We start from the raw sequence: 27,971 nt of genomic DNA, 5'->3' as shown, positions 1-27,971 counted from the left end.
CCATGAGTAAGATTTATTGTTTCCTTTGATATTTTAATTTGACTTCCGTTGGTTGTTCATGAAAATGAGCACATCTTTGTGCTTGATCTTTTTGTGTTCGACATTTTTATAGTAACTCTTTTTTCCAGCTTTACTGAGGTATAGTTGACAAATTAAAATTGTACATATTCAAGGTGTATAGTATGATGATTTGATATATGTATACATTGTGTAGTGACTGACTTACATTTATTTTTACTAAATTTTGAGTTTACCTCCTTTGATCATTCATAATTTTAGATTTTTAAAAATTCTAGTTGACTTAGTTATTGAATTTTTATTCTTAGTCATTATGGATACATAATAGTTGTACATATTTATCGGGCATGTATGAAACTTTTACACAAACATACTTGCATAATAATCAAATCAAGGTAATTCAGGTATCTATTGCTTCAAGCATTTATCATTTCTTGTGGAAGACAGTGTGGCGATTCCTCAAGGACCTAGAAATAGAAATTCCATTTGACCCAGCAATCCCATTACTGGGCATATATTCAAAGGATTATAAATCATTCTACTATAAGGACACATGCACATGAATGTTCATTGCAGCACTGTTTACAATAGCAAAGACCTGGAACCAACCCAAATGCCCATCGATGATAGACTGGACAGGGAAAATGTGGCACATATACACCATGGAATATTGTGCAGCCATAAAAAATGATGAGTTTGTGTCCTTTGTAGGGACATGGATGAACCTAGAAACCATCATTCTCAGCAAACTGACACAAGAGCAGAAAATCACAAACACCTCGTGTTCTCACTCATAGGCGGGTGTTGAACAATAAGAACTTGTGGCTCATAGGCGGGTTTTGAACAATAAGAACATGTGGACACAGGGAGGGGAGCACTACACACTGGGGTCTGTTGGGGGGAAGAGGGGAGGGACAACACAGGGTGGGGAGTTGGAGGGGGATAGCATGGGGAGAAATGCCAGATGTAGGTGAAGGGGAGGAAGGCAGCAAATCACACTGCCATGTGTGTACCTATGCAACAATCTTGCATGTTCTTCACATGTACCCCAAAACATAAAATGCAATTAAAATAATAATAATAAAATAAAATTAAAAATGAAAAAAATAAACATTCCAATTCCACTCTTTAGTAATTTTGAAATTTACAATAAATTATTGTTAAGCATAGTCACCCTATTATGCTACCAAATACTAGATTTTATTCCTTCTAACTGTATTTTTGTACCCATTATCCTTCTTTTATTCTCCCTCCCTTCTACCCCTCCTAGCTTCTGGTAACCATCATTCTACTCTGTTTCCATGAGTTCAGTTTTTTCAGCTCCCACATACAAGCAAGAACATGTAATATTTGTTTTTCTTGCCTGGCTTATTTCTTTTCTTCTTGTTTTGTTTTTGTATTTTTGAGATGGGCTTACGCTCTTGTCATCCAGACTAGAGTGCAATGGTGAGATCTCGGCTTACTGCAACCTCTACCTCCCGGATTCAAGCTATTCTTCCTGCCTCAGCCTCCCGAGTAGCTGGGATTACAGGCACCCACCACCACACCCAGCTAATTTTTAGTAGAGATATATTTTTAGTAGAGATGGGGTTTCACCATGTTGGCCAGGCTGGTCTTGAACTCCTGACCTCGGGTGATCTGCCAGCCTCAGCTTTCCAAAGTGCTGGGATTACAGGTGTGGGATTACCACGTCCAGCTGCCTAGTTTATTTCATTTAACACAATTTCCTGCAGTTCCACCCATGTTGTTGCAAATGATAGGATCTCTCATTATTTTTTATGACTGAATAGTGCTCCATTGTGTACATGTGACACATTTTCTTTCTCCATCTGTTGATGAACACTTAGTTTGATTCCAAATCTTAGCTATTGTGAATAGTGCTGAAATAACCATGAGAGTGCGGATATCTCTTTGATGTATGTGTTTCTTAAATACTTTCCATAGCTTTCCATTCATCTTTTATTCTCTTTACTGTTTTACCTGCAGATATCTCACACGTTTGAGTCCACCAATTATTTTCACTGTCTTCCTTTTTCTTTCTTCTATCTGGATTTCTGCTCAGAGGGTTAATCTCTCCTTTTTTTCTAGAAGTCTACTGCTATTTCACATTTTTCCTCCAACTTCATTCTATTATGGTGGTTGATGTTAAGACAGGAATTTAACTTGATTTTGCTCCCCAATTAATAACGAATTATCCAAGTACCATTTTTTCAACGTCTTTTCTTTCCTCATTGATTTTTTATTTTTTTTTTTGGGACGGAGTTTCACTCTTGTCGCCCAGGCTGGAGTGCAATGGTACAATCTCAGCTCACTGCAACCTCCACCTCCTGAGTTCAAGTGATTCTCCTGCCTCAGCCTCTCAGGTAGCTGGGATGACAGGTGTGCACCACCACACCTGTAATTTTTGTATTTTTGTATTTTTAGTAGAGACGGGGTTTCATCATGCTGGCCAGGCTGGTCTCAAACTCCTGACCTCAAGTGGTCTGCCTGCCTCAGCCTCCCAAAGTTCTGGGATTACGGGTGAGAGCTACCATACCTGGTCCCCTCATTGATTTTAACGTCACTTTTATAATATAGTAGCATCTTATTTTAGTGAATTTGTTTTTTTATTATCTTGAAGCATTGGTATGGGGTCATGCCCCACATGATGTTTTGGCAGATGACAGGCCACATATATTATGATGGACCCATAAGATTATAATGGAGCTGGAAATGTTCTTTTCTTTTTTTTTTCTTTCTTCCAGACCAAGTCTTGCTCTGTCACCCAGCTGGAGTGTAATGGTGCAATCTCAGCTCACCGGAGCTGCCTCCTGTGGCGCTCAAGCCATCCTCCCACGTCAGCCTCCTGAATAACTGGACTACAGGCACACACCACCACACTTGGCTAGTTTTTTGTGTCTTTTGGTAGAGGTGAGGTTTTGCCATGTTATCCCAGCTGGTTTCAAACTCCTGGACTCAAGAAATCCTCCTGCCTCGGTGTCTCAAAGTGCTGGGATTGCAGGTGAGTCACAGGACCCGTCCTGAATTCAGTGAGTCTTTCTAGTGAATTGCTGAACCTAAAGGTGGTCTCGGGGACCCCTGACATAGAGACCACGGATACTGTTTTGTTAAAAGAAATAATGGTTTTTCTTTACCCTCTTCAGTTCTGCCACTCTTTGAGAATATAAGAAACATGAGTTGACCCCTCTTCTTGTTGAAGCTGAGGCTTCCCTGCTCCCCAAACCTAGGAGAAACTTTTCTTCCCTTCCCTGACTCATACCCTCCTTCAAGTCCTCAGCATATGCTCAGAGAGAAATACAGACCTTATATACCTTTCATTCCTGCTCCTTTATTTCACTTTTTCCTCCCCCCTAAACAAGCCAAGCAGAACATGTGTACTCAGCCCACGTCAGTTGGGTGACAGATGTGTCCCCAGGACTCCCCTCCCCAGCCCCCTTCCCTCCTTTCTGGGAGGGAACAGAGCTGGGGGTCCCTCACATAGCACTCTCATTGCCTCCCCGTCCCCGAGATGCCCCCTTCTCCTGTGCCATGAGGGACTTGTAGGGTTTCCCCAGGCTGGGGAGGGTGAGCTCAGCTTCCTGCAGCTCCAGCTCCCGCTGAGACAAGTGTTCGATGACGGCCGCTCCAATTGAGTCCCCCAGTACGTTGGTCATTGTGCGAAGCCGGTCACTGGTACGGGAAAAAGAAGCTGCCATTAATGGGGGCTTGAAAAGCTTCGCAGGAAGAGGGTGCATCAGAGGGGGGTCCCATTCCAGTACAATCCCATTCCAGTACAACACGACTCTGTTTCAGAAACACAAACACAAAAACAAACGACAACAACAAAACCAGGAGCTTTACATTAAAGGAAGCCTGGGATTTCATTCCCACATGGGAGCTGTCAGCTGAGCCTGCATTCCAATTTTATTTTATTTTATTATTTTATTATTATTTTATTTTTGAGATGGAGTCTTGCTCTGTTGGCCAGGCTACAGTGCAGTAGTGCGGTCTCGGGTCACTGCAACCTTGGCTTCCCAGGTTCAAGCCATTCTCCTGCCTCAGCCTCCCGAGTAGCTGGGAGTACAGGCGCCCACCAACACACCTGGCGAAGTTTTGTATTTTTAGTAGAGACGGGTTTCACCATCTTGGCCAGGCTGGTCACTGTGTACTGCCCGTAAACCTCCTGTTTTTAAAAATTGAGATTTAAATAGACATTTGCAGCTGGGAGTACCAGCTCACACCTGTAGTCCCAACTACTTGGGAGGCTGAAACAGGAGGATTGCTTGAGCTAAGGGAGTTTAAGGACAGCCTGGGCAGCACAGCAAAACCCAATCTCTAAAAAAATAAAAATTAAAAAAAAATTTTAAGTTTTAACAATTTTGAGATGAAGTTTCACTCGTTGCCCATGCTAGAGGGCAGTGGCACGATTTCAGCTCACTGCCACCTCTGCCTCTCAGGTTCAAGCGATTCTCCCGCCTCAGCCCCCGGAGTAGCTGGGATTACAGGTGCCCATCACCATGCCCAGCTAATTTATTATTATTATTTTTAGTAGAGACAAGGTTTCACCATGTTGTCCAGGCTGGTCTTGAACTCCTCACCCCAGGTGATCTGCCCGCCTCAGCCTCCCAAAGTGCTGGGATTACAGGCATGAGCCATCACACCCAGCCTGGACCACATTTTGTAACTTCTACATAAAACAGGTAAAAGAGGAGTTCTTCTGGCTGATAGGTAAAGCCCCATTGCTGTCTCCACACCCTACTTCCCAAAGATAACTCTGGGATTTGGGATCCAGACCATGGATTGGAGGCCCCGCCAAGGCCTCCTTTTCACTAGAAAATTCCGGACCACTACATCTTTGCTGGAATGAAAGCCCACAGGCAGAGGACGGTGCAGGGGAAAGCAGTGTGTGCAGAAGAGGGAGCAGCAGGGTCCAGCCTGGAGAACACTCACAGAAACCAGTCCACGGCGATGATGAGCGTGATGTCTTCCGTGGGCAAGCCGACCGACGTGAGCACAATGACCATGGTGACCAGACCCGCCTGGGGGATGCCAGCAGCCCCAACACTGGCCGCCGTGGCCGTGATGCTGCAGGGGAAGGGAGAACATGGGGAGGCAGGTGGAGGGAAGAGGGTGAGGAGGAAGAGACAGGAAAAGAATAGAGAGAAGGGAAGAGATCAGTTCCCCAAGGCATCTTAAATTAAATACCCAAGCCAGACTCAAAGAGAAAAAGACTGCCTGATCTCACTCTCTGTGTGTTTTGTTTGTTTGTTTTGGAGGCAGTCTCACTCTGTTCCCAGGCTGAAGTGTAGTGGTACAATCTCAGCTCACTGCAACTCACTGCTCCCTCCCACCTTAACCTCCTGAGTAGCTGAGACCACAGGCACATGCCACCATGCCTGGTTAATTTTTTTGTATTTTTGTAGAGATGGGGTTTCACTCTGTTGCCCACACTGGTCTCAAACTCCTCGGCTAGAGCAGTCCTCCCACCGCAACCTCCCAAAGTGCTGGGATTATAGACATGAATCACCACGCCTGACCTTGATCTCCCCTATACGTGGAATCTAAAAGATAATAGTAACAAGTTGAACACATAGAAACAGAGAGAAGAATGGTGGTCACCAGAGGTGGCAGGGAATTTGGAGATGTAGTCAAAGAATTCAAAGTTGCATGTAAAGGCTGACCATAGTGGCTCACACCTGTAATCCCAGCACTTTGGAAGGCCAAGGTGGGAGGATTGCTTGAGCCCAGGAGTTCAAGACCAGCCTAGGCAACATCATGAGACCCTGTCTTTACAAAAAAAAAAAAAAAAAAATTTTTTTTTGAGAGTCTCTACAAAAAAAAAAAAAAAAATTTTTTTTTTTGAGACAGAGTCTCTGTCACCCAGGCTGAAGTGCAAAGGCACAGTCTCGGCTCACTACAACCTCCGCTTCTTGGGTTCAAGTGATTCTCTTGCCTCAGCCTCCTGAGTAGCTGGGATTACAGGCATAAGCCACTGTGCCCGGCCAGTCTTAGGTATTTCTTTATAGCAATGTGAGCACAGCTCAGTACACCTGGTAAGTCTCAAACTGGCCATCCACCAAGCTCTCTTCAGATTCCCAGGAAGAAGGTAGAAGGGATACTAAGTGCCCTGGTCCATTTAAGAATACCACCTCAAACATCTCCCATCCTTACCTTTTTTGGTAACATCCCTATTCCCAATGATGTCAAAGTTTCCCTTGAGAAATGTTCATTGTAATGTTTGGGACCTTAAGCAAAAAAAAGGCGGGGGGGGGGTTCCTTTGAAGTTTTCTTTATGTCATTTGTTTCTGCATCCTTGGACTCCCATGGAAAAGGAGGTCATACCATCAGAGCATGTGCAAAGGCACTTTTTCCAGGACTGGTTATAGAGCACTCAATACATTCATTCTTCCAACACGTATTTATCAAGCATATACTACATGCTAGTATAGTGAAATAAGCCAGGTACAGGAAGACAAATAACTGTCTGATCTCATTTATACATGGAATCTAAAAAAGTTAAACTGAAAGAAGCAGAGAGAAGAATATGGTATATATACACATAGTAGACATTCCCATAAACAGAAAATCCAAACATTACTTTTTTTTTTTTTTTTTTTTAAGATAGAGTCTCGCTCTGTTACCCAGGCTGGAGTGCAGTGGTGCAATCTCAGCTCACTGCAACCTCCACCTCCCAGGTTCGAGTGACTCTCCTGCCTCAGCCTCCTGAGTAGCTGGGATTACAGGCACCCGCCACCATTCCCAGCTAATTTTTGTATTTTTAGTAAAGATGGGGTTTCACCATGTTGGCCAGGCTGTTGTCGAACTCTTGACCTCAAGTGATTCACCCGCTTCAGCCTCCCAAAGGGGCAGGATTACAGGCGTGAGCCACCGAGCCCTGCAGAGCTTACAATCTAGTATGGGAAGCAGGCAATAAACAAAATGAATAAGTAAAATTCGTACTATATGGAGATGGTATTACATGGGGAAACGGTGCCTCCTTAGCAAGTCCCGATATGCCATTTTAAACAGGGCTTTCCTGAAAAAGTAACTCTGAAGACCTGAAGGAGATGACAATGTTCAGTTATTTTTATGACTAAGTTGGAACCACTGGATGATGGAACCTATAAATACAGGAATAAATAAATGTATAGGGCCTATAAATACAAGAATCTATATTTATAACAAGAACCTCGGGTTATTAGGATGCACCCGCCATGCTTTGGAAAAGACTGGACAAAGGGATCTCCCATGGGAGAGGAGAACTGGCGGGAACGTCTTGGCAGCTCCTGACAGCCTCAGGTGGCAGCTTTACCTTTCACCTCATCCGGCATTGGGGCTCTTCCCACATCCCCTTTCCAACATCAGAGGGCTCCTCTGAGCTCCAGCTGTGGCCCCCTCCTCCCTCTCCAACCCTCCCAGCGATGCTGATGAGAGCTTAGCTCTCACCTGCTGGCAGGTCCCACCCAAGCCCCCTCACCTGATGGTTGTGATCTGACCCAGGTTTAGCTCATAGTTGTTAACTTGAGCAATGAAGATGGCAGCCAGGGCCTCGTAGAGGGCAGTGCCGTCCATGTTGACCGTGGCGCCCACGGGCAGGACGAACCTGGTGATGCGGCGGTCCACACCCAGGCCCTCCTCCAGGCAACGGAAGGTGATGGGCAGCGTTGCTGAGCTGGGGAAAGAGCCCAGGGCTGAGGATGGGGCGTGGCCTGGTGGGGGCGGGGCTGGAAATAGGGCGTGGCCTAGTGGGGCAGGACAGAGCAAGGACTTGGCAAAGTCTAGGACAGGCTGGGAACGGAGCGTGTCCTAGTGGGGCTCGGCTGAGAATGGGAAGGGCCGGGTTACATGGGCGGGGCTAAGAACAGAGGCAGAGTAGGTGAGGCGGGGCTCAGAGCAGGGCGTGGCCAGGTGGGGAAGAACTGAGAACAGGGCGTGGCCAGGTAGGGCGGGGCTCGGAGCAGGACATGGACTGGGCGTGGTCTGTGCAGAAATGAGCCCAGGGAGCAGTCCCCATGAGAACATTGAGCATACTAGGTAGGTGCTCCGCAAGAGGCAGAAAACAAGGGTGTAACATTTCAGAGGCTGATAACTGTACAAAGGAAAGGAGCGACTCCTCACGATACAAGGAGAAACAGCAATGAGGGTCTCCCAAACTGAAGATCTCTTGACCCACTTAAAGCCAATAGCTAAGGCCAATGACTGCACACTAGTTTATGGGGAAAAACTACACACTAGTTTATCATAAAGGTCTGCTGGCTTTAGAGAGGGCTCCTACTCCGGACTCCCCTGTTTGCACCAGCATTGACCTCAGCTATGCTAACCCTCTCTATCCATCTCTCTGCCACTTCTTACCAGAGAAAAGTGACCTAATTGATTGGGGAGTTTAGGCAAAGAAGTGGGCATCTCATTTGGAGTAAGCCTGTCCACAGGATGCGTGTTCTGTGGTCAGCTTTACATCATGTGGTTAGAATTCTGGACTCATAGAGGGTCTTTGGGTGTCCAGCTCAGCAGTGACTATGTGAGTTTAATTCTAGGATACAGTGACATCAGTCTTACATAGCCATAGACCAAGAGGCACATTCCCTGACCAGCATTATGGGTATTTTTAAAAATGATATTTTTGACCAGGTACAGTGGGTCATGCCTGTAATCCCAGCACTTTGGGAGGGTGAGGCAGGAAGATCACCTGAGCTCAGGAGTTCAAGACCAGCCTGGCCAACATGGCAAAACCCCATCTCTACCAAAAAAAGAAAAAAAGAAAAATTGGCTGGGAGGGCTGGAATCATGCACCTGTGATTCCAGCTACTTGGGAGGCTGAGGTGGGAGGAATCACTTGAGCCTGGGAGGTGAAGGTTATAGTGAGCAGAGATCACACCACTGCACTGTAGCCTGGATGATACAATGAGGCCTCATGTCAGAAAAAAAGAAAAAGAAAAAGATATTTGTGGCCAGGCATGGTGGCTTACACCTGTAATCCCAGCACTTTGAGAGGCCAAGGTGTGCAGATCACATGAGGCCAGGAGTTCAAGACCAGCCTGGCCAACATGGTGAAACCCCATCTCTACTAAAAATACAAAAAATTTGCCAAGTGTGGTGGCACACGCCTGTAATCCCAGCTAGTTGGGAGGCTGAGGCAGAAGAATCGCTTGAATCCAGGAGGCAGAGGTTGCAGTGAGCCAAGATCACACCACTGCACTCCAGCCTGGGTGACAGAGACTTTGTCTCAAAAAAAAAAAAAATTCTTTTATCTTTTTGGCTGTTGTGCTACTTCTCAAATTGGTTTTGAATTTGGATCATGCTCTTAATTAATCTCCTAAAACTACAAAAGAAGATGAAGAAGAAGAAGAGGAGGAAGAGGAAAAGAAGGAAGAAAGGAGGAAGAGGAAAAAGAAGGAGGAGAAAGAGTAGGAGGAGGAGGAAGAAAGAGCCAACAGAGCTCCCAGACACCATCTCACAAGGGGAGATGACACCTTCCGAGCTAGGAAATGACTGAGCTCATGGGGCATCCTGGAACCTTCCCTCTTCACCTCAAAATTGGTGCCTGGTTCTCCTCTATATAAAGTTAAAAAACAGGAAAGGAGAAGGGGAGACCAGGAGAGCCAGCCCAGGACAATGACCAACCCCCAGGTGCTGCGGCAGCTGGAGACCCTCAAGAGCCCTCGGAGAGGCTGTGAAGGACAAGAAGTGCATCCAGGAATGGTGCTGGTGTGGGGAGCAAGGCCATACCTGGAAGACGTGCCCATGGCGGTGATGAGGGCTTGCAGCATGCCCCCAATGAAGGGGAAGGGGTTCCGGTGAGTGACGAGGAAGTAGATGAGGGGAAGTACACCACCAGCATGGAGGAACAGGCCCACGATGACAGTCAGGGTGTACATGCCCAGCTGACCCCCCAGGACGGCCATGTCTTCCATCTCCAGAATCTTCCCAGCAATCAGGAATAGGATGCCCACGGGTGCATACCTGTGTGAGGGAGCCACATACCTGTGAGGGCTCGCTCCTGACCTCCCTTGCAGGTCTGAAGCTGGCATCCCCAAGGCTTTGCCCATATAGGGCCCTGGAGCCACGCAGTACCCACCCGACAGCACCCTACTCCATCCCAGTCTTCCCCGTACATTAACGAATGCCACTGGGCCCCCATGAATGAAGCCCACCTCCTCCTGCTGCTCTTCCACATCTCCCCCCAGTGATAGAAAAGTTCCTACTACTCCAGGATATACAACCTTTCAGGTCTCTCCTTTCTACGCCCCGTTCAAGGCCTCTCAACCCTGCCCCAAATAACCACTACCTTCAGGATCCTTCCCTAGACATTGCCAAAACATTCCCTGACTCTGGCCTTCTAAGTTTCCTTTATCTTCTGCCCCCAACTCTTTGTTTCCCATTTGAAACCTTTATTCCCGTATTCTCTTCCCTATCAGTGCCTGTTCTCACTCATTCACCAGCCTAGGCATTTCCCACTGATATCTCAAACCACCTGGCCTATCAAAACCACCTATGTATTCATTCATTCCACAGATATTGACTGAGTACCTACTATGTTCCAGGCACATGGCTCCTGTCCTCATTGCACTATCATTCTGTTACAGACTAAATGTTTATGTCCCATCCACCCCCCCCCACCACCAAATTCATATGTTGAGATTGTAACCCCCAAAGGGATAGTATTGGGAGGTGATTAGGTCATGAGGGTGGAGCCATCATGAATGGAATTAGTGCCCATGTAAAAGAGACACCGGAGAGCTCCCTCCATCCTTCTGCCATTCAAGGACACAGCAAGAAGATGCCTTCCATGAACCAGAAGACAGCCCTACCAGACCTGGAATCTGTGGGTGCCTTGATCTTACACTTCCCACCCTCCTGAATTGTGAGAAATACATTTTTGTTGTTTAAGCCATGATGTCTATGGTGTTTTTGTTATAGCAGCTGACATGGACTAAGACATATTCTAATGGGGAAAACAGGAGGTACACATAGAAATGTACTAATTACAAACTTCAAGTTGTAACAGCAAAGGAGAGTCATTGGATGGGGCTGCTTCTGAGCAGGTGGTCAGAAAGGGCTTCTTTGAAGAGGTTACATTTAAGCTGAGACTCACATGATGACAAGGTACCCTCTGTATCTGGGAGAAATCATTGCAGGCACAATGCAAAGATTCTGAGATGGGCATGCACTAGGAGTGCTGGATGACCAGAGAGAAGACCAATGTGGCTGGAGTAGTGAGTAAAAAGGTGAATAGAGAAGATGAAAGAAGCAAGTTCATCAGGGGCTCACCTGTTTTCCCCACAATTCAGTCCGCTGGTCAATTGTGTGAGTTTCTGCCATCAGGACCATCCTCTCATTTCTAGGCTTCAATGGCTACTCCTCTCTCTTTAGAAACTGAAGTATATGGCCAAGGGTGGTGGTTCATGCCTGTAATCCCAGCACTTTGGGAGGCTGAGTCAGGTGGATCATGAGGTCAGGAGTTTGAGACCAACCTGACCAATATGGTGAAACCCACCTCTACTAAAAATACAAAACTTAGCCAGACGTGGTGGCATGCGCCTGTAGTCCCAGATACCCAGGAGGCTGAAGTAGGAGAATCACTGGAACCCGGGAGGCGGAGGTTGCAGTGATCCGAGATCACGCCACTGCACTCTGGCCTGGGCAACAGAGTGAGACTCTGTCTCAAAATGAAAAAAAGAAATTGAAGTCTACTTTTGCTCACATTTATCATGGATGTACTGGAGAAGGTGGAGACCTCTTGGGAAGGTGGCACAATAGCTTGAATCAAAAACGAGGATGCAGGGACTTCTCCAGTTACATCTGTGTTCTCCAAGCTGGGCTCAGACTTATCCCTGGGGAGTAGCTGCTGAGTCCTCTCCAAGTCAACGTGACTAGATCCACCTCTATGCTTAGTCTGAGTAATCCCTCTCTCAACTTTCTTACCTCCATCCTTCCACCTCATCCCCTGAAAAATTCTTTAGCCCAAGATTAATTGTGCATGATTTCCTAACCCCTACAGTCAGCCATGGCACATCTGGACATTTCACCCAATCATGCCAATGACTCCACTATAAATTCATGATTCCCAATTCAGCTGAGCCTTCAATATTCCTTGTTAATTCTCTGCTTATCCTTAGTAAGCTTCCCCACTCCCATTCCTTTCCAATGCTTTTCCAGGCCCTCAACTTGGCCTCGAGTTCCCTATATAACTTTCCAGTTGTTTGGGATGATGTACAAAGTCTTCTCCTATTTGGGATCTGACAGCCTTGTTAATATCTTCACCGCTCCCAACTTACCTCATGCTCTCACTTTCCTGAACGCCCCACCATTCTCCAAACAACTTAGATACTTTCAAGCTGCATACATTCTCTTCCCTCTGCCTGAAATACTTCTCCCCTCTCACTGTCTAACTGAAGTTCTACTCACCTGTCAAGATGCAGTTAAGAGGTGACCTTCTTCATGACTCCCTCTTTAGGAAGCATTTACTGTGTATCCCTCTACTCACTGCTCACTTCTCCACGAACCCAACACTTATTAAATGTTCCTTTGCTACAGAACCTACCACTTTGTGTTACATTGATCTACAATGTGTCTGTCTCCCCAAAGATTTTGTGTGCTCCTTGAGGACAAGGTATGAGTGCAATGTATCTCTGTATTCCAGAGGTCAAGACAAAGTCTGCCTGGGAAAATGCCTGCTGAGTGAATGAAGAAATTTTTGAAGGAATGAAGGAATTTAAGGAAGGAAGGGAGGAAGGAAGGAAGAAAGGAAGGATTAGCAAGTGGATGAAAAGTAAGGAAATAAACAAATGAGACGTTAGTAGGTGAGTGAACAAATAACTCAACAATTGAGTGAATGAAGAGAATACTTGAGTAAATGAATGAAAGAATAACAAATGTATAGATGAATGAGTGGGTCAAAGAATGAATTAGAATAAAGGGTTTAACTGAGTAAATAAACAGATGAATCTATCAATGATTTAACTAATGCATGGATGAGTTTGTAAGTAACTTTATGAGTGAAGGAATGCATAAATGAGTGAATTAACTGATGCATGGAAGAAAGAATAAATGAATAAGGAAATGAGTAAGTCAACGCATGGAAGAATGAGTATAGATGGTCAATGCATAGAAGAATGAGTGAATGAACAGATGAACAAAGGAGTGAAAGAGTGAATGAATCATTGCAGAAAGACATAAATGAATGAAAGAGTTAGTGAGTTCTTCCATGAACTAACCAATGCATAAAACCCTGAATGAATGAGGCAGGGTGGGGTGGCTCACGCCTGTAATCCCAGCACTTTGGGAGTCTGAGGGGGGCGGATCACGAGGTCAAGAGATAGAGACCATCCTGACCAACATGGTGAAACCTCGTCTCTACTAAAAATACAAAAATTAGCTTGGTGTGGTGGTACGAGCCTGTAGTCCCAGCTGCTTGGGAGGCTGAGGCAGGAGAATTGCTTGAACCCAGGATGCGGATGTTGCAGTGAGCCAAGATCATGCCATTGCACTCCAGCCTGGCAACAGAGACTCCCGTCTCAAAAAAAAAAAAAAAAGGCATGAATGAATGAACAGATGAATAAGGAAGTGAACTAGTGATGAAATCATGGCAGAAAGACATGAATGGATGAGTTCATGAGTGGGTAAGTGAATTACCCAATATGTAAATGAATGATCAGAAGTCCCCAACAAGTTTTCAGCAGCTTCCCCACAGCCTGACTTCCCAGCTCTTGCTGTGCCTTCCCATGGGCACAGCCCAGGACTCACCAGATAATGATGCCCACCAGCCTCATAATAGCCTCATTGAGGCTGTCGAAGAAGTCCCTGAGGACTCGGCCCTTGTGTTTCATGCCACCGATAACCAGCCCAAAGGCCACAGAGAAGACCACCAGGCCCAGGGCGTTGATGCCGTTGGCGGAGCCAGGCACAGGTACAGTCTCCTCAAAGCTCAGCACCTCCTGCAGGGTGCCCAGGGCCCGAGTGACATTTTCCAGGAGGCTGGTCCCATTCTCCACTGAGAATGGAGGAGGCATGGAGGCACCCAGCTCAGACCCGTTCTCTGTCCTCACGATGGTCCTGGTTACCACCCTCGTGCTGTACTGCGTCTTGAACTGAAATAGATAGAGATCGGGCCCATACTCAGTTCAGCAGATGCATCAGAATCACCTGGAGAAATTCCTTGAGATCACCCATTTCCAGCTCCCACACCCTGGAAGGCCTTATCCAGCAGATCTGAATGAGTGAATGAATGATTTGAACAATGCATGGAAGACTGATTAAATTCATCAGTAAACCCATCATGAAAAATAGTATGGAGGTTCCTCAAAAAATTAAAAATAGAAACTACCATAGGACCCAGCAATCCCACTACTGGATATATATCCTAAGGAAATGAAATCAGTATCTCAGAGAGATATCTGCACTCCCATGTTTATTGCAGCACTATTCACAATAGCCAAGATATGAAATCAAACTCAGTGTCCATCAACAAATGAATGGATACTGAACATGTGGTATACATATACAATGAAATACAATTCAGCCTTGAAAAAGGAGGAGATTCTGTCATTTTTGACAACAGGGTTGAACCTGAAAAACACTGTGCTATGTGAAATAAGCCAGGCACAGAAAGGCAAATATTGCATGCTCTCACTTATATGTGGAATTTACAACAGTTGGACTCACAGAAGCAGAAAATAGAATAGTGATTACCAGGGACTGGGGGCCAGGGACACTGGGGAGATGTTGGTCAAAAGACACAAAATTTCAGCTAGACAAGAGGAATAACTTCAAGAACTCTATTATACAACGTGGTGACTACAGCTAATAACAATGTAGTGTGTATTTGAAAATCACCAAAATGGTAGATTTCAAGTGTTTTTATCTCAAAAAATGATATGTATATAAGGTCACTGATTTGTTAATAAGCTTGATTGAGTCATTCCACAATGCAGACATATTTCAAAACATCGTCATAGCTCATAAATATATATAATTTTTGTGTCAATTCAAAAATAAGTACGTTAAAAAATTTTTTTTGAAGAATAAGTGACTGAATAGATGAATGAGAGAGTGAACAAGCAACGTGTGGAAGAAGTTGTATAGATCCTGAATTTTTCACAAGTTCCCTGGGCAATGCTTAACCAGAGTTGAGGATCTCTCCACTCAACCATCTACGGCCAAAATTTCTGGAATCTCTGCAGCAGCCTTGGTGCCTCCTCTAGCCCTGTGCTCAGAAAGTCCCTGGCCTCAGTCCTTTTTTTTCCCCCTTTTTTTTGAGATGGGGTCTTGCTCTTTCACCCAGGTTGGAGTGCAGTGGTGTGATCACAGCTCACTGGAGTCTTGATCTCCTGGGTCCAAGCAATCCTCCCACCTGAATCTCCCAAAGAGCTGAAATGGGTGTGCTCAGCTAATTTTTTTCTTTTTTCTTTTTTTGTAAAGACAGAGGGTCTCACTCTGTTGCCCAGGCTGGTCTTGAACTTTTGGCTTCAAGTGATCCTCCCGCCTTGGCCTCCCTTAGTGCTGGCATTACAAGCCTGAGCCACCACGCCTGGGCCTAAGACCTTCTCCTTATCCCTCCCAGATCATCATGGAAAATACATTCTTTCTCCTAGACTCCTCAAGAACCCCTGCCCCTTTCTCTGTCAGGCCCTTCCTCCCACCTCTTGCCCTTGGACCATGCCCTCAGCCCCAAGCTCCCGCCACCCTCCGAATCTCCTTGATAAAACTGTGTATCCCCCCTGACCTGTTTGAAGCAGGCCTCCACAAGGTTTGGTGGAAACATATTTCTGCAGAAAAATATCAGAAGAAGGAAAGTGGTTAGACCGTGGAAGGATGTCTAGGGTGATAACAGTAATACTGACACCAAGAACAATAATGATGGCAGCCAACATATGAATGCTTCCTCTCTATTGGGCACTGAGCAAGTATCTTACTATCATTTAATTTAAACACTAAATAACCCTAGACATGAGTGCTATTTGATGTCCCCATTTCACATAGAAAGAAATCAAAGCCCAGAGAATTCATGTAAGCTACCCAGAGCCACAGAGCTGCTAAGAGGCACAGACAGACCTCAAATCCAGGTCTGAGTACTTGGCAGAAGCCTACATCACCTCAAAGACTTTAATTCAAACACACGTGTGTCGGTGCTGCCTCAAAAAACCACAGAAAACTCCCAAACTCTTTTAGCTTTAGGTTTCCCCTTGGTCAGTGATTAGGGCAGAACCATGGCTATCCTTGATTCTGGCTGGCAAATATCTGGCTGCTGTAATTAAAACAGTTGTTATGAGATAGCGTCTTACCCCAGCTAGACCAGCCATTATTAAAAACTCAAAAAACTATAGATGTTGGCATGGATGTGGGAAAAGGGGAACATTTATACACTCTGGTGGGAATGTAAATTAACACAACCTCTATGGAAAACAGTATGGGGATTTCTTAAAGAACTAAAAGTAGATGAACCATCCCACCCAGTGATCCCACTACTGGGTATCTACTCAAAGGAAAAGAAGTCACTATATCAAAAAGACACCTGCACACACATATTTATCACAGTATAATTCACAGTTGCAAAGAAATGGAACCAGCCTAAGAACCCATTCACTGATGCGTATATAGAGAACACATGACATACGTGTTCTAATGCTCTCCCTCCCCTTGCCCCCAACCGCCCGACAGTCTCCGGTGTGTGATGTTCCCCTCCCTGTGTCCATGTTTTCTCATTGTTCAACTAGGACACATGAATACTACTCAGCCATGAAAAAGAATGAAATAGGCCAGATGCAGTGGCTTACGCCTGTAATCCCAGCACAGGCCGAGGTGGGTGGATCACTTGAGGCCCGGAGTTTGATAGGAAGTCTCCACCCCAAAGAGGACGTGGGTCATATGTTACATGCAACTTTGTTCAGTATACATGCATCAGAACCACCTCCATGAATACTCATAGCTCCTCCTGCAAACTATTGAATATGGATGTTTAGCCAACCCATTCAGCATGAAGCTCCTCCTTCAACCCCTCCTCCTTAGAAGGGCCTGTCTCTCGTCTTGACCAGATGCATGCTTCCCAGCCTGTGGGATGGCCACTTTGCAGGCTATAACCCTTTACAATCAAAGTTTCCTTTTCCAAATGTGCATATTGTGTTTTTTCGGGTTGGCACACCTGATCAGGTCCATGAAGGCATCAGCTGTGGGGATGGTCTCGATCCGGCCCTCCCGATGCAGCCCCTCCTTGGAGCCCTTCCCTGGATGGATGATGGTGACCATGAGGATTCCAATGAAGACCGCGATGATGGTGGTCACCATGTAGTACACAGCTGCCCGCATCCCCATCCGCCCCGTGGCCTTGTTGTCCAGGGATGCCATACCTGCAGGACAGACGATGCGGCCCCCACAGCTCCATGCATACCCAACACCAGGTCTCCTAGCCATCAGTTCCACCCTCCCCATCTCACCAGTTCAACAGCCATTCCACCAAGCATCCCTTTCCTTACAGCCCACCCCAGAATGCACCCATTACCCATTCATCCACACCACTATCTTCCTACTGCTATTCTATTTTCCAAATACACACCCTCACACTCCACCCCAACCCTTATCCCAAGCAGCACTCCACTACCCTACTACCTTCCCTTTTCTCCAAGCCAACCTTTTCCACTCTTTCATCCCATCCTCTATGAATTCTTGTTTTGCACCATAACCTAACTTTCTTTCTTTCTTTTTTGAGACAGAGTCTCACTCTGTCTCCAGGCTGGAGTGCAGTGGTGTGATCTCAGCTCACTGCAATCCCTGCCTCCAGGTGTTCAAGTGATTCCTCTGCCTCAGCCACTCGAGTAGCTGGGAGTACAGGTGCACACCACCACGCCTTGTATTTTAGTAGAGACGGGGTTTCACCATGTTGGCCAGGATGGTCTCAATCTCTTGACCTTATGATCCGCCCACCTCGGCCTCCCAAAGTGCTGGGATTACAGGTGTGAGTCACTGCACCCGGCCCCCCTTATCATTTTTTAATAGACAGGATCTCAACCTGTTGCCCAGGCTAGAGTGCAGTGTTGCCATCATAGCTTACTGCAGCCTCAAACTCCTGGGTTCAAGTGATGCTCCTGCCTCCACCTCTTCAGTAGCTAGGACTATAGGCATGTGTCACCATGGCCTGCTGATTTTTTTAAATTTTTGTAGAGATGGAGTTTCACTGTTTTGCCCAGGCTGGTCTGGAACTCGTGGGCTCAAGAAATCCTCCCACCTTAACCTCCCAAAAGCACTGAGATTAGAGGCTAAGCCACCTCACCTGGCCTGATTTTCTTAATAAGATTCTATTCTGTACCTTACTGTATTTTAAGAATATAGTATATAATACATACAGCATACAAAATATGAGTTAGTCTGCTGTTTATGCTATCTGTAGGGCTTCCAGTCAATAGTAGGCTATTAGTAGTTAAGCTCTTGGGGAGTCAAAAGTTATATGCAGATTTTTGACTGTGTGGGTTTTGGCATCCCTAACACCCAAATTGTTCAAGGGCCAACTGTAGCTGAAAAAGAAATCAGATGGCCCTTGAAGTTGAAAATGTTTACTATCCAGCCCTCTAGAACAAAAGTTTGTGGACCCCTGCATAAGTCAACTATACTCCCACTTCCATCCCACCTTCTGCCCATTAAGCTGTCACCTCATCTCACACACCTTCCATACCTTAATCTACACCCTACTCTCTGTAAATCCATACCATAGCCCAGCCACCCTCCCTAGATGCCCCTCCAATACTTTGTCTCACCTCTGGGTGATACTGATCCCCTTGCAGGCTAGCATTTTACCTCCAAGGAAAAGTACAGGAAGCCTACTGAGATAAGTGGTGTGGGTCATATGGGGTCTGGAACCTGGGACTGATCAGGACCTGGGCTTTGTTTTGCCAAGGACCCTGGACCAGACAGCTTCCATGTTTGAGGTGCAGCGTGAAGGAAGTGGTCCCATGCTCAGGATAGCCTTGGCTCTGGGTTCAAGCTGAGGCTCTGGATGGGTCTTGGAGGCCAACACTGGCCTGGGCTCTCTCACCTGTGACCAGGCTGGAGACAATGAGAGGCAACACCAGCATCTGCAGCATCCTCATGAGAAGCTCTCCAGGAAAAGAGAAGTACTTGATCTGGCGGTAGGTGAGCTGATACGGGCGCAGGGCAAAGGCGAGGCTGACCCCTAGGGACAAAAGAAGGGGTCCATGGAGCGAAGTCTGGGTCACTCAGCCCCAGACATGGTCCATCCATCCCAAGAAGGGTAGGGTAAGGGGAGGGTTGAGAAAGAGAAATAACCTGTGAGTGTGTATTTGTGTGTGCACTGATATGAGCATACCTTGTAGAAATGTATGCATTTATGGGTAGCCATATTGATATTGTGTAAATACATGTCCATGGCTGTGTAAATATAAGTGTGTAAATGTATGTGTGTATATGTCAAGGATATGTGACAGTAGATGTTCACTTGTGAACATGTATAGGTGTCTGTATACATGGCATATACACATGAATATGCACATGTATTTTCCTGGACGTCTATAGGTGTGACGTGTGTATATGTTACTGTTTTCAAACATGGGAGTGTATGTGTTTTAAGCTCATAAGTGTGTGCACGTGTGCTCAGGAGAATGCATGTGGACATGTGAATGTGTTTATAAGTTCCAATATACATGAGCAAGTGTGCGTGTTAAATTTCTGTGTTTGCACCTGTAAGTTCTATGCATGCATAGTAACGTGTGTTTGTACAGTGTATATGTATATATGTGTGTGTATACACACGGATATGCATGTAACGTGTGCCCACATAGCTGTGTTTGCACATGTGTGTATCCATCTGCATGTTGTGTATTTATGTCGTGTTGAGGGTGGCTGGTGGGACTGAGACGTGTGTGTAGGTGAGAATGAGGGGGTGGGACAAAGAGATGTGTAAGGGCCAGGAATTTCCCTGAAGTCCCCGCCCTCCAGGACGCAGAGCTCACCAATGACCACGGCGCTGACCGTCAGCAGGATGAAGGCGTTTCGGCGCAGGAAGCGCAGCACGTGCTCGCGGGTCATGGTCTGCAGGCGCAGGCGCGTGCGCAGGGCTCTCTGCTGCAAGCTTTCCTGCAGCCGCTGCAGCCAACCCACCCGGCCCAGCCGCTGGCCGCTCTCCCGCAGGAACAGGCTGTTGCCATGGCTGCTCATGGTCTATCTGCGGGAAACAGAGAAACCTGGGGCTGGTGAGGGCCAGGACAGAAGGCAGGCATGGGCAGATGGGGAAGGCTGGGCAGGGTGATGGGCGCTTTCTGAGGACTCTTAGAAGGCGGGGGTGGCAGGGTGTGTTGGCTCACGCCTATTAATTCCAGCACTTTGGGAGGCGGAGGCAGGAGGATCACTTGAGCCCAGGAGTTCAAGACTGGCCTAGGTAGCATAATGAGACCCTGTTTCTAAAAATTTAAAAATAGCTGGGGTTAGTAGTCCCAGTTCTTTGGAAGGTTGAGGCAGGAAGATCACTTGAACTCAAAAGTTCAAGATTACAGTGAGCTATGATCTTCCCAGCCGGGGCAAGATAATGAGACCTCCACCCCTCTAAAAAAGCACAAAGGCCAGGCACAGTGGCCCACACTTCTAATCCCAACACTTTGTAAGACCAAGGCAGGAAGATTGCTTGAGCCCAGAAGTTTCAGACTGCAGTGAGCTACGATCGCACCACTGCACTCCAGCCTGGATGACAGAGTACAGCCCTGTCTCTAGGAACAGCAAATGAATAAAAATAATTTTTTTAAAAAGAAGGTGGGAGGGGGAAGGTCAGTCTGTTGGGATGTGCCCGTCCTAGGACACCTGAGAGACTGCCTGGGGTGCCAAGGTCAGGTCTTGGCAGTAAAAGGTTAAGTCTCCAGAATCCTTCCTAGGAATGGCTGGGAAGAGGAGAAAACCACGAATAAATGGACGTTTTTGACATTCCCTGACTCCAGCCCACTCTTATTTCACTGATTTCATTGCAAGCCTCTGGGGGCTCCCTAGTGGCTCGAAAGAAACTAACAAGCCTTTGTTAAGTGCCAACTGCATACAGAGCTGTAGACAAAGCACCTGGAGGCTAGTTCCCCAAATTAAGACACTTTCGTGTCCAGCGTGGAGGCTTTCCACAAGGACACAATCAGTAGGTGCCCGGCAAACCGCAGGTACCCACTAAATGCAGCTCCTCTGCCAGAATGCTCAGGTGAGCAACATGGAGGTGGGGAGTCCCTTGGGAAAGAAATGATAATGATTCTTGGCTGCAGTGCGATGTTCATGAGCCCCTCTGGGGTGGCAGGCACTGTACTGATGTTTCCCAGACTGCAGACTTTTGTGCTTCCTCTTTATCTTTGGCTATATCCATGTGTCCTTATTCACTTATCTAAAAACCTGTACCAAACCAGGCACTGTGGCTCAGGCCTGTAATCCCAGCACTTTCGGAGGCCGAGGCAGACAGATCACCTGAGATCAGGAGTTCAAGACCAGCCTGGCCAACATGGTGAAACCCCATCTCTACTAAAAATACAAAAATTAGCTGAGTATGGTGGCAGGTGCCTGTAGTCCCACCTACCCCAGAAGCTGAGGCAGGAGAATCACTTGAACCTGGGAGGTGGAGATTGCAGTGAGCCAAGATTGCACCACTGCACCCCAACCTGGGCGACAGAGCCAGACGTTGTCTCAAAAAAAAAAAGAAAAAAGAAAGAAAGAAAGAAATGAAAACATTTCTGTGGGTTCCTAAAAGCACTGTGTGCTATAGATGCTATACTCCTAACCTACACTGTTGTCATAACCAAGAAAGGGCAGTGCCTTTGCTCCAGAGATACTGAGAATTCTCTTCTTCCTTCTAGACCCACTCTCATGCTCCCTTTCCCACTGGTTCTCTTTCGATCTGTCCAGGGGAAAGGACAACAGTATGGCGATTTCTCAAATAACTAAAAATAGAACTACCATCCATCCAGAAATCTCCCTACTGAGTCTCCACCCCAAGGAAAACAAAGCATTGTTTCAGTTTCCTTTTTATCAGGAGGATATCTGCACTGATATTTTTCATCACAGCATTATTTGCAATGGCCTGGACGTGGAATCAACTTAAGTGTCCAGGAATGGATGATTAAAGAAAATGTGATGTAGATAAGTATAGTATATTACATTATAGATAAATCAATCTGTACCACATTTATATTAATATCACATTTTCTTGCTACATTGTTGCTTATATTATTTTATCTATGTTTCATGATGTATATAATGAAATACTAATCAGCCATAATAAAGAATGAAATGTAACACGCATGGAACTGGAGGCCATGCTCTTAGGCGGAAATAATGCAGAAGCAAAGTTTAATACCACATGTTTACTTATAAATGGGAGCTAAATGAAGTGTATTCAAGGACACAGAGTAGAATAACAGACACTGAAGACTGGAAAGAAAGGGTGGGAGGGTGAGATGGGGCTGGGGGACGACAAATTACTCAATAGGTACAGTGCACACAGTTTGAGTGATGTTTACAGTAAAAGCCCAGACATCGCTGCCATGTGATCTATGCATGTATCAAAACTACCCTTGTACCCTTTACATGTATATAACATTCTTTTTTTTTTCTTTTTTTTTTGAGGCTGGAGTGCACTGGCACAATCTCAACTCACTGCAACCTCCCCCTCCCAGGTTCAAGCCATTCTCCTGCCTCAGCCTCCCGAATAACTGGGATTACAGGTGCCCACCACCACACCTGGCTAATTTTTGTATTTTTAGTAGAAACGGTGTTTCATCACATTGGCCAGGCTGGTCTCAAACTCCTGACATCCGGTGATCTGCCTGCCTCGGCCTCCCAAAGTGCTGGGATTATAGGCATGAGCCACTGTGCCTGGCCACAAAGTTCTTTTAAAGACAGCAGGAGAATGGAGGGCGGGAGGAGATGGAGATGGAGTGTTTATTCTTCTACCTCCCAGCTCCCTGTGCCAGGCCACTATTTGGCTGCTGTGTTCCTCTACTTAAGGCCACTGCTCCCATAGGGCAGTCCTCTGGCATAACCTCTAATCTCCTTGGGTCCTCTTCTCTGCTCATATCTTGATAAATACTCTGGACATAAATCCTTTTTACTTCTCCCTTTGGAATCTGCTGTCTGGTCCCCTAGCAATACACCAGATTCATCTGACTCAGAAAGAAAACCTCTCTAAATCAAAGGAAGACACTAAATATTGTATCCTATACTGGACTCTGTACCTGTTTGGTTTGCCTGGGATTGTCACACCTATAAAGAGAATTTGTTCACCTCTCCCATCTACTACTTTTTTTTTTTTGAGACAGTTTCACTCTTGTTCCCTACGCTGGAGTGCAGTGGCGCAATCTCAGCCCACTATAACCTCCACCTCCTGGGTTCAAGCAATTTTCCTGCCTTAGCCTCCTGAGTAGCTCAGATTATAGGCACCTGCCACCGCACCCGGCTAAATTTTTTTTTTTTTTTTGGCATTTTTAGTAGAGACAGGGTTTCATCATGTTGGCCAGGCTGGTTTCAAACTCCTGACCTCAGGTGATCCACCTGCCTTGGCCTCCCAAACTTCTGGGATTACAGTCATGAGCCACAGCAGCCCACCGTCCCCACCCCTCTGCCCATCTACTTTCTAAGGCATCAAGGCTCCCTGATATCTTTTCTCACCCCCACCGGTATCTGAATTCAACCAGATCGAGCTGGGAGTTTCTTGGAGGTCTCGGTTTTACCAGTATGTAGGTGCCAGGGCCTTTTTTTTTTTTCCTGCCACTGGCTTTTCCGGGATCTTCCTTGCCCTCCTCCACTCCCTACCATATCCAAAGGATGGGACATCTGCCCTGGATTTCCAGAGCCTACGTCCTCTAGATCTAATCCAAATTCCCAATGCCAAGCCCCACTTAGGATCCTGCTCCAAGTGGATCCGTTTCCTGAAACCACAATGCTGCTTCTCACCTTGCTGTGAAAAAAAAAAAAAACAACAAAACCCACAGAGAGTGAACCACAAGACTACAGAGGGAATGTACAATCCTTCCCTCTCCTCTGGGATATTATGTTTCCAGACACTAAGCCACAGCAGGAAGTTGCCTGTGGATCCCAAGAGAGATAATTCACCTAAGATCTGAACAGTCAGGAAGACTCCAGAGCCTAGAGTTTTGTCTGGTTCCCTTCTCTTCCTTACAAGACATAGTATGGTATTGACAAACCATGGTGTGCTAGCCAAATTCAGCCCACTGCTTGTTTCTGTAAATAAAGTTTTATTGGCACACAGCTACACTCATTCATTGTCTACAGCTGCTTTCAAGCTACAATGCCTGAGTTGAGTTGTTGGAACAGAAACTGTACCAGCCACAAAGCTGAGAATATCTCCTCTTGGGCCATTTGCTGAAAAAATTACTGACCCCTAGAGAAGAGCAGACAATACTTAGCATCTGTACGCCAGACACAGTGGCTTATGCCTGCAATCCCAACACTTGGGGAGGTGAAGGCTGGAGGACTGCTTGAGCCCAGGAGTTCATGACAAGCCTGGGCAACGTAACCAGACCCCATCTCTTTTTTAAAAAAAAATTAGCCAGGCATGGTGGCCTGTGCCTGTAGTCCCAGTACTCAGGAAGCTAAAGCAGGAGGCTCACTTGAACCCAGAAGCCTGAGGCTGCAATAAGCTATGATCACGCCACTGCACTCCAACTTGGGTGACAGTATAAAACCCTGACCAAAAAAAAAAAAAGAAAAAGAAAAAGAAAAAGAAAGAAAAAGAAAAGAGAAGCCCCTGAAGACCACAAAACAGATGTCAACTGTGGTTAATAAAAAGCAGAAACATAATTCACACAAAATTAAAAGTACAGTAAAATGCTACAGTGGCAGGATGACTTATTATCTGTTTTTCTCAGTGCTGTCTGCATCACTTATGAGTATATACCATTGTGATTGTCGATTAATAATAACATCAATTTTCAAAAATGTTTGACACAAAATGTGATCTTGACCTCCACTCGGGCCTCTCTGGGTCTCTCTCTTCTCCCCACCCTGGGCTCTCTCTTTTCTAGGCTTCCCTGGGTCTAGGTTTTCTTCTGGACCTACCTCTTGGGTTTCCTGCTCAGACAATGTCCCTTTGAGTGTCCCCAGTTTCTACAGGGTGAGGGGTGAGAGTAGATCTTTCCCACTTGGGTCTCCCAACCTCCAGATGCTTACATGTGATGAGATGTGTTGGCTGCCCCTTGGAGCCTCTTACATCCCTAAAACTAAAGCAAGCTACAGTGAGCAAAATGAAAAGGCTTTCCATACTTTTTTTTTTTTTTTTTGGCAATTGTATGCTAGCACTGAATGAGGGGAGTGAGTGAGGGGAGGGAGAGACAGGGTGGAAACCATGTACACATCACACACACTCAGACACACACAGGCACACATAACCTCGAAAACCTCTTGTATGCAAATGACACATACACAACCCCAGACAGACACAGTCACACTCAAACTGTTCAGACATACAACCACACACACACACCCACACACATCTTCAGAAATGCAGCTCCATGCATGCAGTCTTATAATCCCTACACACACACACACACACACTTGCCACATTCAAGTACACCCTCAGGCACACAACCACGCATGCCTTCAGAAATGCAATTCTGCACATACACACTCACACACTTGCCACATTCAGGTACACCCTCAGGCACACAATCACATACCTTCGGAAATGCAATTCCAGGCAGGCATTCATACAATTCTGCACGCACACACAAATTCATATACATTCGCAGACACACAACCACATACACCTTCATGGCTCTGCACAACCACCCTTCATGGATTAAATACCACAGAGGCCAGGCACGGTGGCCTGTGCCTGTAGTCCTAGCTACTCAGGAATTGCAGGAGACAATCATACAATTCCTACACACACACACTCTTTAAAACACAATACTTCAGACTCAAAATCATCCCCACATTTAAGCATTCAGCTCCACACACCTGTTCAGGAAGGCGACCTCAGTCTCTCTTACACACACACACACACACACACACACACACACACACAAATGCCCAGACCCCCTGCAGCCTCAGCCACATCAGATATGTGTGGAACTGGTGAAATAAGCCCTCTGATGGGGAAGACAACCGAGCCCTGTAAATTACACTGAGGCATCAGGCTCATGCTCGGTGAGCCGAGGCCACGGGTTGGGGAGGTGGGGTGACGGGCAGGGAGACACGGGGATAACTAAGGTGATAGGAAACTCGCCGGAATGACCAGGAGAAAAGCGGTGGCAGGGAGCGCCTCGCACGCCTGCCTCCAGAGTGAGCCCCGCGCGCCTCGCATCCCCACCTGCCAGCCGCCCCCGCGTCCCAGCCGAGCCGCGGAGCCCACACTCACCGGCGTCCGGAGCGGCGGGGGCGGCCTGCCCGCGCCTTGGCCTGCGCGATGCGCCGGGATGCAGGAGCCGGAGCCCGGCGAAGCGCCCGGCCGGGGCCGCGGGGACCGAACGCTGGAGGCACCGGCGCGGAGCCGGGACGCGCTGTGCTGCCGGCGGGATCCAGGCCGGCCCTGCACTCACGTGGGTGTGGGGGCGTCGGGCGGCCGGGGGAGGGGGCGGGATCCCCTCCGCGATGCCCCCCGCCTCCCCCGCGCCCAGCCCAGCCTCGGCAGCCGCACGGGAGAAGGGGGACCGCGTGTTTGGGAAGGGGGGGGTTGGGGAGGTGGGCGGGCATGAGTGGCCTCTCCAGCATCCAGCCCCCGCCCCCTGCTCGGAGCCGCGCCTCCGCGCCCTCCCCACCCACCCCCCCAACCGCCTCCGGAGCCCTCCGAGGCCCCAGCATCCCGAGCAGAGCGCGGGGACCAGGCCCTGGCACCGCGGGACCCGCGCCAGCAGCCTCAGCGGAGGCCTGGGGAAGGCGCGGCTCTAGCGTCCCAGTGGCAACAGCCAGGGCGAGGGCTCCGCCGCCCCCTTCTCCTCCCTGCTGGGGCACCTTCCGGTGGTGGCTCTTGGCCGCTGTGTGCCCTTGGGCCACCCCTCTCCCTCTCTGAGCCTGGCCTCCTCCGGTAAACAAGGGAGATGACTTGGCCGACCCTACAGAAAATGAAAGCGCGTGAGGCTAGAAATGCTCCGTGCTAACGCGAAGCACTGGGCAAATGGGAGATGGATAATGCTGTTCCTATTGTAATTATTATTCTTTGCTGTCTTTAGAGCACAGCAGGCAAGCTGCACTTGGCTTTTCTTCTCTAAAGGCAATGACTTGGTTGCTTCCCACATCTTCCACCTCTCCTGAGAGCTAATGCTGGTTAAAGATCTGAGCATAAAGTCTGTCGTGTGAATAAAAACTCAGTGCAGGCCATGTGCGGTGGCTCACGCCTATAATTCCAGCACTTTGGGAGGCCGAGGTAGACGGATCACTTGAGATCAGGAGTCCAAGACCAGCCTGGCCAATGTGGTGAAACCCCGTCTCTACAAAAATTAGCAGGGCATGGTGGGGTACCTGTAATTCCAGCTACTGGGGAGGCTGAGGCAAGAGAATCGCTTGAACCTGGGAGGCGGAAGTTACAGAGTCGAGATCGCACCACTGCACTCTAGCCTGGGCTAGAGTGCGAGACTCCATCAAAAACAAACAAAAACAAGCAAACGAAAAAAACCTCAGTGCACGTTCAATGTTTTTTTTTTTAATTGTTGCTGATATTAAGTGTTGGTGGCAACCTCCTGAAAGCTCTTTTATTAATAGTTATATTTAATCTACACATTCCTATGAAGTAAATATCACTTCCACTATTTTCAGAGAGGGCACAGGTGCTCAGAATAGTTCAACAACTTGTCCAAGGTCACACAGCCAGGAAACAGGCGCCCCAATTCTAATTCTTTGCGTGCATCTCCCTGGCTCTGCTTCTTTGCAGCAGCTCCTACACAGGTGATTCTCAAACTTAACCGTATTTTAAAATCACCGGGAGAGTTTTTAAAAACTCTGAAGCCAGCCTGACATGGTGGCTTGTGCCTGTAATTCCAGCACATTGGGAGGCCAGG

The 27,971-nt window shown here is 47.1% G+C and overlaps 1 protein-coding gene across 3 annotated transcripts; it reads right to left on the bottom strand.

The window, feature by feature from the left end:
* Positions 1–290: 290 nt before the first annotated feature.
* On the bottom strand, positions 291–26,411 carry SLC1A6 (solute carrier family 1 member 6). 3 transcript variants are annotated; one of them, XM_039466228.2, is made up of 10 exons: positions 26,336–26,411; positions 19,953–20,164; positions 19,019–19,156; positions 17,135–17,339; positions 15,719–15,761; positions 13,741–14,084; positions 9,724–9,957; positions 7,475–7,669; positions 4,948–5,082; positions 291–3,687 (listed from the first exon to the last, which is right to left on the bottom strand). In XM_039466228.2, the coding sequence occupies exons 2-10, from the start codon at positions 20,155–20,157 to the stop codon at positions 3,492–3,494; spliced, it is 1,695 nt and encodes a 564-aa protein (XP_039322162.1). In that variant the 5' UTR covers positions 20,158–20,164; positions 26,336–26,411; the 3' UTR covers positions 291–3,491. The 3 variants fall into 3 exon arrangements, 2 of the variants coding, with proteins under 2 accessions (XP_039322162.1, XP_039322163.1); XM_039466229.2 differs by having other exon boundaries at positions 17,135–17,216; XR_012513430.1 differs by lacking the exons at positions 291–3,687; positions 4,948–5,082; positions 7,475–7,669 and having other exon boundaries at positions 9,874–9,957; positions 11,266–14,084.
* Between the last annotated feature and the right edge of the window lie 1,560 nt (positions 26,412–27,971).

This window comes from Saimiri boliviensis, chromosome 14, assembly GCF_048565385.1.
Source record: "Saimiri boliviensis isolate mSaiBol1 chromosome 14, mSaiBol1.pri, whole genome shotgun sequence".
Taxonomy (NCBI): domain Eukaryota; kingdom Metazoa; phylum Chordata; class Mammalia; order Primates; family Cebidae; genus Saimiri; species Saimiri boliviensis.
Note: the sequence above shows the minus strand (reverse complement) of the source record. Positions and strands in the feature narration are given on the sequence as shown.

What these genes read in the sequence shown, in the direction of transcription:
- SLC1A6 (XM_039466228.2), bottom strand. Translation starts at nt 20,157, where the DNA reads ATGAGCAGCCATGGCAACAGCCTGTTCCTGCGGGAGAGCGGCCAGCGG. An exon ending in GGTCAGATCACAACCATCAG is followed by an intron (nt 5,083 to 7,474) that starts GTGAGGGGGCTT and finishes CTTCCCCTGCAG; the next exon opens with CATCACGGCCACGGCGGCCA. An exon ending in ATCGCCGTGGACTGGTTTCT is followed by an intron (nt 3,688 to 4,947) that starts GTGAGTGTTCTC and finishes TTCCCGTACCAG; the next exon opens with TGACCGGCTTCGCACAATGA.